At 49.6% G+C, this 18655-nt stretch overlaps 1 protein-coding gene across 1 annotated transcript in view; it reads left to right on the forward strand.

Annotated features, from left to right (window-relative positions):
* DNAJC11 (DnaJ heat shock protein family (Hsp40) member C11) overlaps positions 1-18655 on the forward strand; it is a 74845-nt gene that overhangs the window by 53456 nt on the left and 2734 nt on the right. The window contains exons 5-12 of the mRNA XM_007110207.4: positions 5968-6096; positions 7018-7140; positions 8029-8102; positions 10772-10961; positions 11500-11585; positions 11893-12009; positions 17097-17252; positions 18328-18397. Of these exons, the coding sequence (XP_007110269.1) occupies positions 5968-6096; positions 7018-7140; positions 8029-8102; positions 10772-10961; positions 11500-11585; positions 11893-12009; positions 17097-17252; positions 18328-18397 (945 nt within the window). The remainder of the gene's footprint in view (positions 1-5967; positions 6097-7017; positions 7141-8028; positions 8103-10771; positions 10962-11499; positions 11586-11892; positions 12010-17096; positions 17253-18327; positions 18398-18655) is intronic.

Below are 18655 nucleotides of genomic sequence, written 5' to 3' on the forward strand. Positions count from 1 at the left end.
ACTTGGATCAACACCAAAGGCCACTGAGTCACAAAAGTCACTGGCTCATTGACGTTTTCCACTGTTTTGGCCTTGTTTAAAGAAACAACAAAATAGTTGAGAAAGTGATGCCTTCAGCACTGTTTTTAAACTTCTAAAGTCTACTCTACCCTCTGGTGAATCCATTCATTGTCAGTATGGAGTTAACACAAACGTTTATCATTTCAAAGGTTTTCTTTGGGAAAGGAAAGAAAACCGTATTTAACGTAATTCTGGAAGTTTTAGCCAATATAATTAGACAAATAACAAGAGAGAGAAAAATATTGAAAGGGTTTTCATTGTTTGCATATGGTATCATTGCCTGTCTTTGAAGAACCAACTGAAAACTGTCGGGGCTTGTGAGTTAATGAGGCGGCTGATGACGAAACCCACACACGTAAGCCAGTGACGCTGCTGCCGTCGTGACCCTGCTTCCCGCCTCACCCAGGCACGGAGCCAGGGGCAGCCTGCAGGTCAGACCGGGACGGTGACGGTGACCTGTGGGCGGGGTGACCGTGTCATTCAACATCCAAATCAGGACATTTTTGAGAGTGAAAAGGGGTGTTCAGAACAAAGTAGCAGAAGCGGTATCATTATTTTTGGCATACACTTACACACTTTAATCGGTTTATATCCTTCTCTGATATTTTGTGTTCTGGTCACGTGCTGCTGCATGATGAACCTCTCCAAAGCTTAGCGGCTTGCGAGAACGATTTGATTTTCTCCTCGCTGCTGTGGAGTGACTGGACTCGGCGGCGGATGGTTCTTGCCTGGGGTCTCCCATGCAGCCCGGTGGTAGCTGGGTCATGTTGAAGATGGCATCTGCATGCCTGTGCCTCTCCTACACTGCAGCTCTGGTGGCCAAGGGTGGCCTGCCATCTCTCCCAGGTGGCCTCTACCACGGCTACCTTGACTCCCAGCCTGGCAGTCTCGGTAGTTGGGTTGTTTCACGGTAGCTAGCTTCCCCCAGGGCCTAGACGAAGCTGCAAGGTTCCTTGTGACCTAGCCTTGGAGTCTGCGCCATCCCATCCCCTGCATCCTCTTGGGCAAAACAAGTCCTGGGTCACTGCAAATCGAGGAGGGGGCTCTGTGCAGGGCTGCAATCCCAGCAGGCATGCCTTTGTGGGAGGCCTTCCTGGGATTCTCGAGTCCACGCTGTGTCACCGCTGTTTTTCTTTTTTTTTTTCTTTTTTAAATAAATTTATTTATTTTATTTATTTATTTTTGGCTGTGTTGGGTCTTCGCTGCTGCACGCAGGCTTTCTCTAGTTGTAGCGAGCGGGGGCTACTCTTCATTGCAGTGCACGGGCTTCTCGTTGCGGTGGCTTCTCATTGCAGAGCACGGGCTCTAGGCGTGCGGACTCAGTAGTTGTGGCTTGTGGGCTCCAGAGCGCAGGCTCGGTAGTTGTGGCGCACAGGCTTAGTTCCTCCGCGGCATGTGGGATCTTCCCAGCCCAGGGCTCGAACCCGTGTCCCCTGCATTGGCAGGCGGATTCTCAACTACTGCGCCACCAGGGAAGTCCCCCACCACTGTTTTTCTGAAGAATCTCCTTTCAGGGTCTCTGTTTTTTATTCCTTCATAACATTGCCTACCGTATTCATACAAGGAACACATTTATTTAGTAAATTTGAAATTTTTGGCATATTTGATTCTTCTCTGTATACTGTAGTATTCTTTTTTTTGTCTTTCTTTGACTTATTTCACTTAGCATCTTTTTTTAAATTGAGGTATAATTAATTTACAATATTATATGAGTTTCAGGTGTACAACTTAATGATTCAAAATTTTTATAGACTTCTCTATTTATAGTTAGTATAAAATATTGGCTATATTTCCTGTGTGTCCTTGTAGCTTATTTATTTTATACATAGTAGTTTGTAACTCTTAATCCCCTACCCTTATCATTCCCCTTCCTCCCTCCCCCTCCCCACTACTAACCACTAGTATGTTCTCTATGAGTCTGTTTCTTTTTTGTTATATTCACTAGATTGTTTGATTTTATTTTATCCCACATACAAGTGATAACATACTGTATTTCTCTTTCTGAGTTATTTCACTAGGGATAATACCCTCCAGGTCTATCTATGTTGTTGCAAATGGCAAACTTTCATTCTTTTTTTTTTTTTTTTTTTTTTAACATTTATTTATTTATTTGGTTGTGCCAGGTCTTAGTTGCAGCATGTGGGATCTAGTTCCCTGACCAGGTATCAAACCTGGGCCACCTGCATTGGGAGCGTCGAGTCTTAGCCACTGGACCACCAGGGAAGTCCCAAACTTTCATTCTTTGTTATGGCGGAGTAATATTCCATTGCGTGTGTGTGTGACACATTGCGTGTGTGTGTGTGTGAGTGAGACATCTTCTTTATCCATCTGTTGATGGACAGTTAGGTTGCTTCCATATCTTGCCTATTGTAAATAATGCTGCTATGAACATTGGGGTGCATGTATCTTTTTGAATTAGTGTTTTTGTTTTCTTTGGATATATAACCAAGAGTGGGATTGCTGGATCATATGGTAGTTCTGTTTTTAGTTTTTCGAGGAACCTCCATACTGTTTTCCACAGTGGCTGCACCAGTTTACATTCCCACCAACAGTGTACCAGGGTTCCCTTTTCTCCACATCCATTTATGATCTTTTGAATGCTTCATCAAGTTTAGATGCCACAAAACTATAGGAAGACCTTGTCAGTTTCATTCCATTCCAAGAGAGGATATAAATTTAACCAATTAAAAATGACAGCTCCACCAGAAGATTCCTACCAAAAATTGAGATATTCTAAAATGCCATTATGGAATTTCAAATTGAAATAAACAGAGCTCTTATTTTATTTGTTCAGTTTTTCCTTCTTCAAGAGATCAGTTTCAGAGTATTCTTGGTTACATACTTTTCAGTGATTGCAATTTCTTAAATATTTTAAAAGCTGCAGGATTTATATTTAAAGGTTTTTAAAAAGGAGTTCTACAAAGGCTCATACTTTCCTAATTCACAATTTTTAACACACTACCATGCTGCAATTTTTTGTATTCAGAATCAGCTTCAAAAAAACAATTCTGTTACTCTGTGAATATACAAAAATATTTGTACGTTTTTGACAGCTTTAGCTTTATTTTCCATAGGCAGAATATCACAGCTTGTTTTGACAAAATTATGCATTGTGTACGCCATAACTAATTCTAAGACTGTTTCTGCTCCGAGTTTCTTGATTTAATTAAAATGCTTTTACCGTGAGGCTGTACCTTCACCAAAATTGGTGTTTGAGTATCACCACAGAAACAAACCATTTTACATTCATTGTGGAAATTTTGACTGAGTCTACAGTAACATTTATAATAATGTCAGGTGTTTCACCTTCAACAAAGCAAACAATTATTAAGGATTAACTTAAGTGATTTTTTTGTTTGAAGCATCTGGTTGACACTGATATAAAAGTGGTATCATTAGTTGTGAGGTTCCTCTGCTAACAGAACCAACTTATAAATGGCTATTGCTTTACCTTCGTGCGTGCGTTACAAACCTTAGAATGGAAAAATGAGTAAAATTAACATAGAGGAACTACCATTTGATCTAAATGAAAAGTCATTTTTCACAGCTATATGTAAATACACCTGCCGCTACAGCCTCACTTTAGGTCGCAGTCTTTAAAGAATGACTCACTGTTGAAGAAGATGCTAAGACTTGATTTTCATATGGTTGGTGTGGATGGTCAGTGTTCATCAACTTTCTGAGAAAGTGGAAATTTAGTCCTAATTTTTTTTTTTCATTGAACATACACTATGTTTAATCTCATTGCTGCTTGAAGAGTTTATCAAAAATGAAAGCAGGGCTTCCCTGGTGGCGCAGTGGTTGAGAGTCCGCCTGCCGATGCACAGTGAGAGGCCCGTGTACTGCAAAAAAAAAAAAAAAAAAAAAAAAAAAGAAAGAAAGAAAAGAAAGCATTACCCCCGTCCCACCCCCAGAAAAAAAAAAGAAAAGGAAGAAACCTTGCAGATTTATATCAGGAGTTGCCAAGTTTGGCCCACTGCTTCTTTTTGTGTGACCTAAAAGGTAAGAATGGTTTTTATATTTTTAAATGGTCGGGGAAAAAAATCAAAAGAAGAATAGTGTTTTGAGATGTGAAAATTATCTGAAATTCAGATTTCAGCGTCAATAAACAAAGTTTTATTGGAACACAGTCAGGCCCAGTGCTTCGCTGGACAGTCTGACTGCTTTCCCCACAACAGACGCGAGTTGCAGCAGAGACCGTGTGGCCCACGACGCCTGAAGTATGTCCTGTGGCCCTTCACAGCCAGCGTGCCGGCTCCTGGTTTACACCATTCAGGAGACGGGGAAATGCCAGCAGCGGTGCTGACACTGCTCTCTGGTACCTTCTCCTGCAGGACTGGCCCACCTCTGTTTCCCACACGTTCACATACACCTGGAGTTGCCCCTGGACATAGCCGACCGGTGGCTTGACAGCTTCACACATGTCACAGGCCCAGCCACTGGCCACCTGCCTGATGTGCCAAACGGGCAGCAGCTTCTGATAGTTCTCCCGCCGCCAGCTGCGGCTGGGAGGGCTGCATCTAGCCACCGTCTCGCGAAAGCACCTGCATGCGGTCCTGGGGTGGGAGGTGCTGCTCACGCCACCTGGAAGGAGGCAGGAGCAGAGTGATGGGCTAGCCTTGTCACCTCCTAAGTTCTCCCTGTGTCCCCCACACCTAGCTGAGATGGTGGCCAACGCTAGAAGCACAGAGTGAAGGCTGCCACCAAACCCACTCTGGCTGCTGAGATTCGGACAGCTATTGATGATGATAGTACTGTTGGTGATGAAAATACTATTGATGGTGATGTCACTTTGTTTAAAAATGAACATCTGGGATAACTGCTAAACCAACCAAAACATCAAGGTTAAGCTGGTATTGTCCCGGATGAACCCCGCCCGTAACGTTCTGCTATGTGAACAGCCACACCCAGCACCCCCCAGTCCCTCCCTCCGCTCCAGCCCCAGTGGCCTCCGCGCTCCTCCACGGGAGTCTCACAGGCTCATCCCTTGTTTCCCCTCTCATACCCAGCTCACGTGTCCCCTTCTCGGGGAGAGAACACGTTCTCCCAAGCTACTTTTGGGGTGATAGAAGTGTCCTGTATCGTGATTTTGGAGGTGGTTTCACAGGTGTACACACCTGGCAAAACTCATTAAATTGTACACTTCAAACGGGAGTGGTTTATATTGTTACATGTAAATTAAACCTCTGTGAAGTTTGTTTGTTTGTTTTTTAATGGGCTGCAGATGCAGAGAATTTAATAAAAATGTGTGTGGGGTCATGTCTTTATATGTTGGATTAAGGTATCTGCCCATTTGTAAGGTCTTATGACGGTAAAAGAAAATAATAAACATTGATTTTCTGAGTAAAGAGCATTTTTATCAGCAAAATTTTAGCTTATTATTTCTTGAGAGAAGGGGGTTCTGTTTCTCATAATTTAAGTCTCAAATTAATTTTAGGAGGCGGAATAATTTTTAAATCTGCTGTTTGTTCTTAATTTATTTGGTTTGCACTTCTTTGTCTTTGAAGGTATTTCTATATTTTAAAGACTCTTAAGGGACTTTTGTGACATAAGGGTGTTTAGAATTGAATGTTAAAAGTGTTTAATCCATGTAGCTAGTTTCTAGGTGGTTTTCTGCGTTTGTGGGTTACATCCGGAGATGAGCAGTTCAGAGCCATGAGAGAGGTCAATCTTCTTTTCCTACCGCTTGTCCTTGGTGAGTCATCCGCCTGCAGACATGCCTGGCTTTCTGACTGTACGAGTCAGTGGTGCTCGACCACTGTTCGGGTTTGAACCGTGACATTTGTGCTCCGTGGGCTCGTGGAGTCCCGTGCACCCAGTGAACCACGCGGCTGCTGAAGTATAGAGTATTGTCTTTCATCCCACAAATCCCAAGCCTGGTGCTGACTGCTTGTTTTTCTACCCCAGGGGACCATCAGCGTTGGCATCGACGCCACTGACCTTTTTGATCGCTACGAGGAGGAGTACGAAGATGTGTCCGGAAGTGGCTTTCCGCAGATTGAAATTAACAAGATGCACATATCCCAGTCCATTGAGGTAAAGCACACAGATGCCTCCCCCAGTGCAAGGGGGCTCAGCGAGGGCGCTCGGGTTAACGAGGTGCTGCCAGGTGTGCAACTGGGATGAGAGAGTCTGCTCAGGGTTTTCTCATCTTTATTTATGAAAGGATGCAGTTAGCCACTTAAAAAAAGAAGAGCTCCAGTCACGACCTTGTTCATACTGCTTTGCCAGCGTGTCAGCAGCAAGAGTGCCAGGGGTGCGTAGCTTCAGAGACTCAGGGCTCTCCAGCAGGAAACTTTCGCTCATGCTCTAGAAGGGGGAGCCAAGGTCGTGACGATTTTAGGAGAGAAAGCAGCCCTCCGTGGGACATTTCAAGAACCGGCCTTAGTTTTAAGGCACACTCTCCTGTGTGCTGAGCCCTGGGGTCACTAAATGTCATCTTTCTGCCCGCTGTGGCGGTGTGAGGCCATCCTGCTGACAGGGTGGGTCTCTGCCCCCCAGACTCATTCACTTATCCTCCAGTGCATCAGCCTAGAGCGTGAAGTCCTAACTCCGGGAAACCTGCCCCCCTCGTGGGGCTTCCAGAGTCAGTCACTGCAGCCAGGGGGAGGACTGGGAAGTCCCAGACGTCCTGCGTGGGGAGGCATGGGGTGAAGTCACCGTGCAGTCTGATGGCACTGGGACACCGAGAAACAGCATCTAGCCCTGCGTCTCCCCTGGTTTTTTGAAAATTTCCCATTAAAGCTTTTGCAAAACCTGACCTTGGTGGCCACATGCAGTTCGGATGCCAGGGTGAGAGAGAAGCGAGGCAGGTGAGGCAGTTCTGCATCCCTGCACGCTTGAACCATGGACTTACCTGTACTTGTGGCCTTGCACTTGGGGTGTATTCGTCAGGCTCTGTCCTTGGCGCTTCCTGTTGCTTTGATTAATTTATTACCAGCAGGTGTCATTTCCTAGGCACCCTTGACAGCTTCAGACACAGCCATCCTCTCTGGAAGCCTCTCAACCCAGAATGGGAACGGAGGGGGTTCCATTAACTTCGCGCTCAGACGAGTCACTTCTGCGAAGGGCTGGGGAGAGGTAAGAATGCCACCGGGCGGGATCGTGTTGTCCACTCCGAAGTCTGCCCTCAGAATGACCTCAGTTGGCCACATCACTGTGTAAGAGTGCCAGCTGTCACACTTGCATAAGTTGGCTGTCCCCAAGAGAAAACTGTGTCTCATATCTGAGGGTTGCTCTCAGTCTGCCGGGCAGCACAAAGCTAGGATAGGACGACAAGATTTCCCCCTGATGCCAGCCTCCGGAAATCCCACGTCTAGACACTCAGCGTCTCTGTTCCCTTAAGCAGAAACCTGTAGGCTGCTCCCTTCTCCCGCAAGTGCGGAAGGCCGGGCCTCCGTCTCAGCGCTCTGGTCCGCTGCTTGGCGGCCATTAAGCAGCCAGCGCCGCCGAGCGAATTGAGCTGCATCAAATTAACATTGAAGAGTTGCCTTGAAAGTCACCCAGACTAGTAATGAGGCAGCCAAAGGGGCTGGACTTCATGACGCGAGTGCAGAACTGCTGGTGGGTTCAACATCAGCCCCCTGAGAGCCATCTCTGCTCACCTGTGGGACCTGCAGGCGGTGCAGCGGAGCAGATGGACGTGCGCCTGTGCAGCACGAGGGCGGGCCACCCCTGACCGCAGCGGGCTCCGTGCAGATGGCCTGAGCTAGGGAGACAGGGACCCGGGGCCAGCAGCGCTCTCTTCGGAGGGGCTCAGGCCTCCTTGGGTCTGTGGAGACAGTGATCTCCTTTTGGCAAAGGTTAAGATGAGATATTAAGACTCTTCCACCCCTACTTTTAGAGCCCTGAGGGCCGATGGCATTGAATTAAATGAGGGAATTATAATCAGAGGTACTCACCTGAGACTGGGGTTACTGCTGTGAGATAAAACACCATTAATTCTTTTTCTTTTTCTTTTTTGAACAGTTAGAATTTGGAGCTGGGGACCTGCAGGGGCCTTTATTTGGCCTAAAGTTGTTCCGTAATCTCACACCAAGATGGTAAATATAAAGAGATAAATGCCCTTTGGTGGTCCTTGTGGATTTAGGAGACCAGAACCTGTGTATTCTTTTTGTCAGAATCATCTGCAGTGACCTTGTCTGTCCTGCAAGGTCACTGAGGGCAGACCCTGCAGCTGGCCTGGAGCCTGGGCGGGCACTGTGCTCGTTGCAGAGAGCACTGGATCGGGGGTGAGGGAGGTCTGCTTCTTGTCCCAGCCCAGGGCCAGGCTTCCGCTCCTCTGAGGATGCAGCTCCAGCCCTGCCTGGTCACCGTGGGCTGTGAGGACCATGATACACTGGAGGGAAAGCACTTCATAGGGAAGTGGGTCAGGGTCTGAAATATTTATGGGCTTGCGGGTCATTTCTTTGTCACAGAGAATGCGTTTTAGGTTCAGAGAGGGGCTTTAGTAAGCAGTGAGGCAGCCTGATTATTAGGCACATTCGTGTTATGCCAGAGCCGTAAACCCCACCACCTCTGCTCTCCTTCGTCTTTGCTTTGGCAGTGATGAAAGACTGTCCCTTCTAGAAAACAGAGGTGTCCTTATTCCCCACTGAGCTCAGATAAAAGAATTGGGTGGAAGGTAAACAGCTCTTTCTTCTGGGGGATAAAATACAGCTAAAGGAATTCTGGAACGGAGCACATGTTTGCAAAGAAAGGCGTTTCGCCTCCAGCTGGATGTGCGTCTGCATGCCTGCAGGGCAAGACTGGTAAAGGCCAGTGTGCAGGGCCGCCCCACGCAGAGTAAGAAGTGTCGTGAGAGAGAGGAGCTGTGGCTTCTCGACAGGTGCAGATGAGCACAGCCCGAGCAGGGCTCCGAGAGCGGGGCTTCCAGGCAGAGAGCGAGGGGTAGACTAGACACCCCAGCACGGGGGTCACCCACGTGCTGGTTAGAACACGGCTTCTCGGGCCTCTGCTCTGGGACTCGGACCCAGCAGGTCTGGGAGGGGGGCAAAGGTGAGGCTTTTAACCCAGAACTCGAGGCGGGCAGTGTGTGTAGGTGCCAGCGTCGTCCTAAGCTTGTCTGCGTGGGATCGTCCCCTCCGGTGCTGCTGACGGAAGGCACAGGTTCCTGCCCCCATCCCCAGAGCTCTCTCAGGTCCTCTGCGACGGGGACCTGGATGCCGTAGTTTTATCAGGCCCCCCAGGTCATTCTGAAGGCTAGACACGTTTAGGAGGCACTCGCTGAGCGAGACCTGTGGGCTGTTACGTTCTGGTTGAGCCTCCAAGTGTCTGTCTGTTCAGTGGCCACCCGAGTCTAGGTGTGGCCGGTCGTCAGCTTTTGCAGGTCTGGAAACTGCATTTCATCGTAGCACCCGGTTTATCAGACTTGAGAATGCAGATTTCATAAAAAAGGATGCCAGCTTGTTAATGCACAGTGTCTCCTCCTCCGGGTGCCCTAGTCCCCGGGTCAAGTTACTTTCAGGTCCAAACTGGCGATGAGAAGGTTATTAGTTGTTGGGTGTGGGTGAGCCTGGAGAAAGGCAGGCGGCCCGTGGGAGGTTCTCCGTCTCCCAGGGCAGTGCCTGACTTGCCGCTCTGGCCCCGGAGTCTGTGTCTCTCTCTCTCTCTAGGACACGCTCCAGGAAAATACGAAATCGTATTACTTTGATTAAACAGAGATCTCATTGTTTATGTTCTGATTCTTTTAAAAGTCACAGGGTGACTTTTATCTCTCCTCTCCCTGCTTGCCTCCCCCGAATGACCCAAGTGTGGCTAGAGGGGAAGAATGTGGCTGCCCTCCGGTGTGGCTGGAGCGTCAGATAAAGGGGACAAGGTTGGGTTGGGGGCCTTTGCAGAGCAAGGAGTTGATTCCTCGTTCGCGTGGCCTTGGGAAGAGGTCTGTGAGCACAGGAGTAAATGTCATCAGAGTTACCACGTGTATTATTATTTTAGGGGCACAAGCGAGGCCTCCAGAGCATAGGAAGGAAACAGGCATCTAGTGTATGACGGCTGTTCGCTGGAGGCAAGCTGTTCGCTCGTCTTTGAGCGGCTTGAGCGAAGTGCTGTGAGTTCCTTTGCTGTTGAAGTGAAACACCCCTTTTTATCCAGAAGATGGAGCTGACTCCCTCGGAAGTCAACTTCAGAGACCTTACGGGGGATGGTTTGCTAGCTTCTCAAGTAGCTTTCGGTCAGTACTTTGCAGCCCTGGGTGCACATCAGGATGGAAGGGCAGCTTTGAAAACTGCACTGATGCCTGGGCCCCCACCCCAAAAGAATGACTTCACTGGCCTGGGGTGGGCCCTGGAGAAGGGCTTCCCAAGACTGGCTGCACGTTTGTGTCACCCGGCTAGCTTTTCCCACACCAGGTCTATAAATCAGCACACCTGGGGGCAGGAGCCGACCATCGGTGTTTTCAGATCCGCCAGGTGAGTCCAGCGTGCAGCCAAGCTTGGGAACCTCCGCAGGTGGCTCTGACTTGCGACAGGATTGGATCTGCTGGTTTAGGAGCGCAGACATGCAGGTGCTTCTTTGGCTGTAGCTGAAGTTGGAATGGGATGGGGGTGGGGAGTGCCGCTCGGCGGGTGGATAACTGGACAGATTCCCTGGATCGCGGGCGGGGAGCCGTGGGAGTGATGGCGAGCAGGGCGTGGGCTGGCGGAGAGGACAGGGCCAAGCCCGGTTGCGGCCGCTGTCATCCAGGACCCTTTCTCCCTGTGTGTACCCCCAGCTTTGTGACGACAAACTGTGCTCTGCAGTTTTCGTCCCGTGGCATCCGGCCTGGCCTCACCACTGTCCTGGCCCGGAACCTGGACAAGAACACGGTGGGCTACCTGCAGTGGCGCTGGGGCATCCAGTCGGCCATGAACACCAGCATCGTCCGGGACACCAAGACCAGCCACTTCACTGTGGCCCTGCAGGTGAGGACAGCGCCAGGGGGACCCTCCTCCGGCCCCTCTGTGGGCCCCTGACCGCCCGCCCCCTGCTCAGCCCCAAATCCAGCGCCCCCAGGGCCGAAGGGCGGGTTCTGTCCACCCACACTCGGGAGCTGAAACACCGTTGTTCTCAGGCCCCCAGGGGCGCTGTGTTCCGACTTCCCGAAAGCAAAAGGCCTTTTTCACCTTTCTGGTGGGAGAAGCCCACCGAATCGGGGTGGGAGGGGCCGTGGTCAGTAAGCGGCCCGCACGCAGCAGAGTCGTGTGCTCGGGGGGCCACGGTGGCCGGGCGGGAGCGCGGGGAGTGAGCAGCCGTCCCTTGGCGGGCGGCCGCTGCCCTGTGAGGACGCGGCTCGCAGTGCAGGACTTTCTGTTTCTCGGGGAGTCAGGAAATGGTTTGTATTTGAAATCTCCCAGTTTTTAAACATTGGCTACTGGCAAATTTTCAGACACTCTGTGGGACAGGGCGACCCTGCTTACTTCGGTCTCAACTGCCTTCTTTCTTCCCTCTGTGTCTCCCCAGCTTGGAATCCCTCACTCCTTCGCGCTGATCAGCTATCAGCACAAATTCCAGGATGACGATCAGACTCGCGTGAAAGGATCCCTTAAGTGAGTCCTGGCCGGGCTGACGCGGGAGCGCGCCTGATCTGTGTAGGGCTTTCTGGCAGTGGCGCTGGTCGCAGTAAGGTGCCTGCAGGCGCGCCCAGGGTCCGCTGTCCTGACTCCCTTCTGTTCATTGACCCAGGGGTCAGTGGTGAACGTCCTCCCTGTGGCTGCTTGGGAGGGCAAGAGAGAATTGGGGTAGGGGCCCCGGCCTCTGGCCTGGGTGGCCGTTGCCCGTGGTGACCGGGAGGGACCCAGGAGGGATCAGAAGCGGAGGGGCCCTTTGCTTGATCACGGCGATCTGCTCCTGCAGGGCAGGCTTCTTCGGGACGGTGGTGGAGTACGGAGCAGAGAGGAAGATCTCCAGGCACAGCGTTTTAGGTGCGGCTGTCAGCGTTGGAGTCCCACAGGGCGTTTCTCTCAAAGTCAAGTATGTTGAACTCAGGTCTTTCTGGCCAGGGATTATCTGGCACCTTGTAACTCACCTGGGCTTTACCTACGTTAAGGAAGAAAGAGACTTTGCGTTGTAATTCTTTTCTTAGAGATGCGGTCGCTTCTGTCTGGGGTGGGTAAGCAAATGTCGAGGGGTCCAGAAGCCCGACGTTCGCTCAGGGAGGTCTGAGTCTCTGCCTCAGAGAACCGCCCTGCGCCCCCTGCCCGTCTTCCGCCCCGCCTGTCTCTTACCACCCTCTGCCTCCCCGATGGCCCGGGTGCGGGCCCCGCACGCCCGCCCTCTCACCCGGCTGCGGCCCTCACCCTGTGACGTGTACTGCGTGGTCACCGGCGCAGCAGCTTCGGGTTCCCTCTGCCCGATCCTTCCCACCTGCACACGGACCCCGTCTCCCCCTGCCTGCCTGCCTGCCTGCCTGCCTGCCTGCCTGCCTGCCTTGCCGAGCTGCCTCTGGCTTCACCGGACTGGCTGGTTGCCTCTAAGCGGAGGCCCACCGTCGGGCCCCGGTCGGCCTAGACTCAGCCCCCGGCGGTCTGATCCGACATCCTGGCTTCAGTAGCGTCGGGCTCCGGGGACGTTCTCGGTTCTCGCTCCAGCTTGGCCCTCCCCCCTCCCCCCAGACCTCCAGCTCGTAGATCCCTCGTCCTTCCCCAAACCTCTCCTCAGATACGTCACAGCATCCCCACGTCACATCTCCAGTCCCGGTCCTCCCCCTGCCCTCGGTCACACGGCCCTTCAGAGCCTCGTGTCTGGCGTCTCCCTGCTCGGTGCTCCATCTTTCCACTGGTTCTGTCCAGAGCCCTGGGGCTCACCTTCACCACCCTTTCCCCACACTCCGAACTGAATGTATCTCGGAATCCTCTTGGCTCTCGTCTGAAAGCACATCCTCAATCTGACCATTTCTCACAACCTCTGCGGCCACCGTCTCGTGGAATTACTGGTGTCCTCCTGACCGATCTCCTTCACCCTTGGGACACTGCTCTCCACACAGACGGTCTTTTAAAATCTAAGCCAGTGTATGTCAGCCTTCTGCTTAAAGCCCTCAGCGACTCCCTCAACTCAGGGCAAAAGCCAGAGTCCTCAGGACCCTCCGCGACCTGGCCTCTCACTCTCCTCTCTGCCCCCTGGTCGCCCCACTCCAGCCACACTGGCTGCCCCGGGACCACGCGGAGCCTGCTTCTGCTTCCGGGCTTAGCATCTGCCGTTCCTCAGTCCCCGGTAACCACGTGGCTGGTTCCTTCGGTGCCCTCCGCTCTCTGCGCATGTCACCTAATTGCCCTCATCGCCCTGTGAAAACTTAGCGGCCCTCACCTCACCCCAGACAGTCCACTTACCCTTTGTCCTGTTTATTGTCCTCCATTGCACCCATCTCCATCTGACGGGGCCCCCCATCCCCCGCTGCCCCTCAGCAGACCCGCTTTAACCTAGTCCGTTTCGGTATTCTCTGTCCTCCTGCCGCCTGGAGCACAGCCTGGCACTGAAGAGGGACTCGGGGAGCGAGAGGAAGCAGACCACGTCTCAGCTGCGGAGCTGAGGCCAGAGCTGGCATCAGGCGCCTCTCCTCTCAGATGAGATTTGAGGACGCCCGAGATTTAATAAAGGGCACAGGAGCCGCCCGGTCCCCTGCATCCCAGTCCCTTCCTCTCCCCACGCCCACGCTGGGACCACCACCGAGCACAGTTCTCTGCGACTCCGCGTCTGCCTTAAACACCCCTCCGCGGCAGATGTTACGTGACATGATCTGAACTGAATTCTTATCCCAAGGATGCCACCCTGCCTCTTAGGAAAGAAACATTTTCACTTCAGCCAAGTTTCCCGTTATCAACAGGCTGAATTGTCCAAATTGTATTGGTAAATAAACCGAAGTTTTACTAGAAGGCACCTCAGTTCAGCAATTGCTAACTTTTATGTTCTGTTTATTTGATGAATCACGGTAATTGCTGAACGTTCAACCAACCTTACAGGAAAATTGTGGAGGAAAATTCCACTGGATCATGACATATAATACTTTTTATATATTGCTTGATTTGATTTGCTGTTCTCTTACTAAGAATTTTTGAATTTATATTTTTAAGGGATGCTGATTATAATTTTCTTTTTATTATATATTTGTCAGGTTTTGGACTGAGTTATGCCAGCTTGATAAAATGAGTTAGGAATTGTTCCCTCCTCTATTTTCTGAAAGAATTTGTGTAAGAATGGTATTTTTTTTCCCTGTGTTTCATAGAATTTACCAGTGAAATCAGCTGAGCCTGAATTTTCTTTGTAGGAGTGTTTTTGATAATGAATTCAATTTATTTTATAAATATAGGGCTTTTCCAATTTTCTGTTTCATCTTTTTTTCTTCCAGTTTATTGAGATATAACTGACAATACAGCATTATATAAATGTAAGGAGTACAGAATAATGATTCGACTTACATACATCATGAAATGATTATCACAGTACGTGTAGTGACCATCTACCATCTCATGTAGATACAGAATTAAAGAAATAGAAAAAAAAATTTTTTTCCTTGTGATGAGAACTCTTAGGATTTACTGTTTCATCCTATGTCAGTTTTGTTAATTTGTGTTTTTCAAGGGATTTGTCCATTTCATCTGTGTCAAATTTGTTAGCATGAAGTTGCTCTTAATACCCCCTTATCTTTTTCTTTTCCCCCTTATCTTTTTAATGTCAGTAGTTATTTATAGAAGATGTCTCTTCATTCCTAATGTTGCTAATTTGTGTTCTTTCTACCTTTTTCTTAATCGGTCTAGCTAAGGCACTTCACTTGTCAAGGAACCAGCTTTTGCTTTCCTTCATTTTCTCTGTTTATCCGTTTTCTTTTTTCTTTTTTTAAATAAATAAACGATTTATTTATTTGGGTCTTCGTTGCTGCGCAGGCTTTCCCTAGTCACGGCGAGCGGGGGCTCCTCTTCGTTGCGGTGCGCGGGCTTCTCATCGCGGTGGCTTCTCTTATTGTGGAGCACGGGCTCTAGGTTCGTAGGCTTCAGTAGTTGTGGCACTTGGGCTCAGTAGTTGTGGCTCGCAGGCTCTAGAGCGCAGGCTCCGTAGCTGTGGCGCACGGGCTTAGCTGCTCCGCGGCATGTGGGATCTTCCCGGACCAGGGCTCGAACCCGTGTCCCCTGCATTGGCAGGCGGATTCTCAACCACTGTGCCGCCAGGGAAGCCCCTGTTTATCTGTTTTCTATTTCATTGATTCATGATCTTTATAAGAAAGCACCAAGCTGTGTTCCAGAGTAGCAGCTTCATCTCACTTTCCCATCAGCAGCTCCGAGAATTCGTTGCTTCACATCCTCCCCAGCCCTTGGTAGGGTCATTTTTTTTTTTAGTGTCGGGCGTTTTAGCAGATGTATAGGTGTATCCCGTTGTGGTCTTGATTTGCATTTCCTTCATGTCTAAGGTACTGAGCATCTCTTCATGGGCTTATTTGACATCCGTATCTTTTTTTTAGTGACATCTCTATTCACATCTTTTGTCTGTCTTATTATTGGGTTGTTTGCTTTCTTGTTTTAGTTTTGAGTGTCCCTCAGCTCTGGAGTTGCTTCCATTAACGACGCGCCCCGTCGTCGCTGGGACAGGATTCAGGGTTAGCGGCGTTCCCTCAGCGCCCTCAAGGTGTCCTGCTGTCTTCTGGCTCCCTTTGTTCCTGACAAGTTGTTGGTCATTTGAGTCATACCCTGCATGTAATTTGTGTGGTTTTTTTGTTTTTTCCCTGGCTACTCAACTTTTTTACTTTTGTTTCTCAGCACTTTGACTGCTGACCTACATGTGGTTTTGTTGTATTTATGCTGCTTGGGGTTTGCTAAATTTCTTGCATCTATAAATCTATGTATGTAATTTTGTAAAATTATCAAATTTGCACCTTTTAGGCCATTTAATTCTTTAAATATTAAATATTTAATATTAAATATCTGCCCCATCCTCTCCTCTCTGGGGCCCTAATTACTCGTGTGTTAAACCTCTGGATGTTGCCTCACACGTTTCTGAGGCTCTGCCCATTTGCTGTCCGTCCTTTTTCTCTTTGTTCTTCATATTGGATCGTTTATATTAATCTATAAATTCACTGACTCTTCTCTCATCTCCAGTCTGCTGTTAAATCAGCAGTGAATACTTTATGTCTTCGAGCAGAGTTAAAATAGTTGCTTTAAAATCCTATCTGCTGGTTCCAACATCTGGGTCATCTGGGGTCGGTGTCTGTTCGTTTTCTTTTTCTCTCGTTGTATCTGGTACGTAGAGTAGTCGTTATTGTATTCTTGGTATTGCGAACAATATATTGTAGAAATTCTATTTTCTGTTATGTTTTTCCAAAAAGCGTTGTCTTTTTTTCCTTTTAGAAGGTCATTAACTTGGCTGAAGTCAGACTGCAAACTCGGACTCACCTGTGTGGCGGCCACTGGTAGAGCAGGGGTCGGCTGGAGACCTGTGGCACATTTATTCACAGACCTGGGACTCCGCACCTGGGACTTTTCCTTTGGGGGACCCCCTCTTCCCAGCTGCAATGGTTGCCCCAAACTCTGGGGTCTGGTTCTTCAGTCCAATAGGACTGCAGATTTCTTTCCAGTTTTAATCATCCATATGGTACAGACTGAGAATTGCCCTCAGGCTAAAAGCTGTTTTTAAAAAAATATCAGGAAATTCACCAGTGCCACTCCATTCTTCTGCCCTTGGTTGCTATCCAGTCCCTGAAGGTGTTTGTTATGTGTGATCCAGAGTTTACAGTTTATGTCTGTGGGATGATTGGTCCAGTAGGAACTCCTCAGCCATTGCTGAAAGTAGAAAGTTCCCCTGGAGGAGCGGCCACTCCCATCTCCTCAGGCCACGGTTACTTAGTCTGTTGTTTGTGGTCAGCAAGTAGTGAGACCTTTCTTCCCTCACTTACATCAGATCCAGCGGCTAAACCTCAGGACAGGGGACCACCCAGGAGTGGACTTGGAAGCATCAGACTCTCCTCCTCCTCCTGGAGTCCTGTGTATTGAGAGGTCCTCTTCCTGGGGCTGAGACCCCATTCCCTTCCCTGGGAACCTGAGTCATGTGGGTGTTCGGCTTTGTTCTGTTTTCAGGTTAAACAGGGCCAGTCAGACCTACTTCTTCCCCATTCACCTGACGGACCAGCTCCTCCCCAGCGCCGTGTTCTACGCCACCGTGGGGCCCCTCGTGCTCTACTTCGCTCTGCACCGCCTGGTCATCAAACCCTACCTCAGGGCTCAGAAGGAGAGGTGAGTTCACAGCACGTGGCGGGGACACCACTGAACCGCACTGTGCTCGGCTTCCTCGTCTGTAACGTGGAGATGACAGAACCTACCCCACGGGGCTGTTAGGGAAATTACATGCGTTGATCCGCGGACAGTGCTTATTACCATGGTGTCTGGTCTGTAACACGTCCTCAATAAATGTTAACTAGTTCTTGTCGTTAGTTCATAGTAGTACTACTGTTAACCCACATTTCCTACTTTCAGAAAGAATTAGTTTACAGAACTATTGGGACTATAAACCATGACCACAGAAATGAAAAGTTTTCCTTTTTCTCATTCTAACCATTTCTTTTCCTGGCACTGAATTCAAGAAGATTGGGTTCTGAGTTCTTACATACAAGGCATGCGTTAACTATAGTCTTAGACGTCATCGAGATATAATTTATTTCGCAGTTTCTTATAGATAATCCATTAGCATAACATTAAATCTGAGAGGTGGTTTAGATTTTTTACTTTATAATGATCTAATTTAATAGCTCGTTGAGCTTAGAGAATCTGGGAGAAAGGCATGACTCTCCTCTTGAGGCCCCTCTCGCCTTTGACTCGTTAGAGCTCAGGGTCCTAATGCCTCAGGAGACGTCAGGCTTGGAGCAGAGAATGTGCTGGGTCAAGTCTGATGGGACAGCCATGTGCTGCCCTGGCAAAGTACATGGATGTGTCTAAGGTAGTATGCAGTGTCCCTGTCAGAAGGGTCATGTGATGACGCCAGGTTGGTGGCATCTCCTGTGATTCTCCCCTTCTCCCCTGACCCCCTTCCTGCGATTCTTGCTGTGTGGAGCCCTCCTCCCACAGTGCTGGGTTTCCCGCGTGCTCTGCGGAAGAGGTCGGGGAGAGCCATCTGGGGACGACAGGGAAGCCGCACAGGCCTGGGATGAACAGATTTACTTGAGCTCATCTTGGAAATACTGTCTAAAGTTCTAGAACGGGGAGCGCAGTAAGATTACAGGCTGTTTGCAGGCGCAGGTCCAGCCAGGGGCCCTGTTGTCTCCCTGCCGCTAACGCCGCACTCCTCGCGTGCGGCTTCTTTTTCTCGCATTAGGGAGCTGGAGAAGCAAAGGGAAAGCACAGCCACCGACATGCTGCAGAAGAAACAAGAGGCAGAAGCTGCTGTAAGTGCTGCATCACCGTCACCCTGTAGGTCCTTTGCTCCGTGGCATCTGGGACTGTTCTGCCCGTCGTGCAGAGCACAGGCCGCTCTTTTCTAGCCCACGCTTCTGAAGCCGGGGCTGTGGGGGGAAGTGCTTCACACCCTGTATGCTGGTCTCAGGGGCCTCGGGTCTCAGGCTTTTCTTCCCCAACAACTTCCTTCGTCATTGAGTCTTTTTTTGGCTGCATTGGGTCTTGGTTGCTGCGTGCGGGCTTTCTCT

Source organism: Physeter macrocephalus, chromosome 3 (genome assembly GCF_002837175.3).
Source record: "Physeter macrocephalus isolate SW-GA chromosome 3, ASM283717v5, whole genome shotgun sequence".
Taxonomy (NCBI): domain Eukaryota; kingdom Metazoa; phylum Chordata; class Mammalia; order Artiodactyla; family Physeteridae; genus Physeter; species Physeter macrocephalus.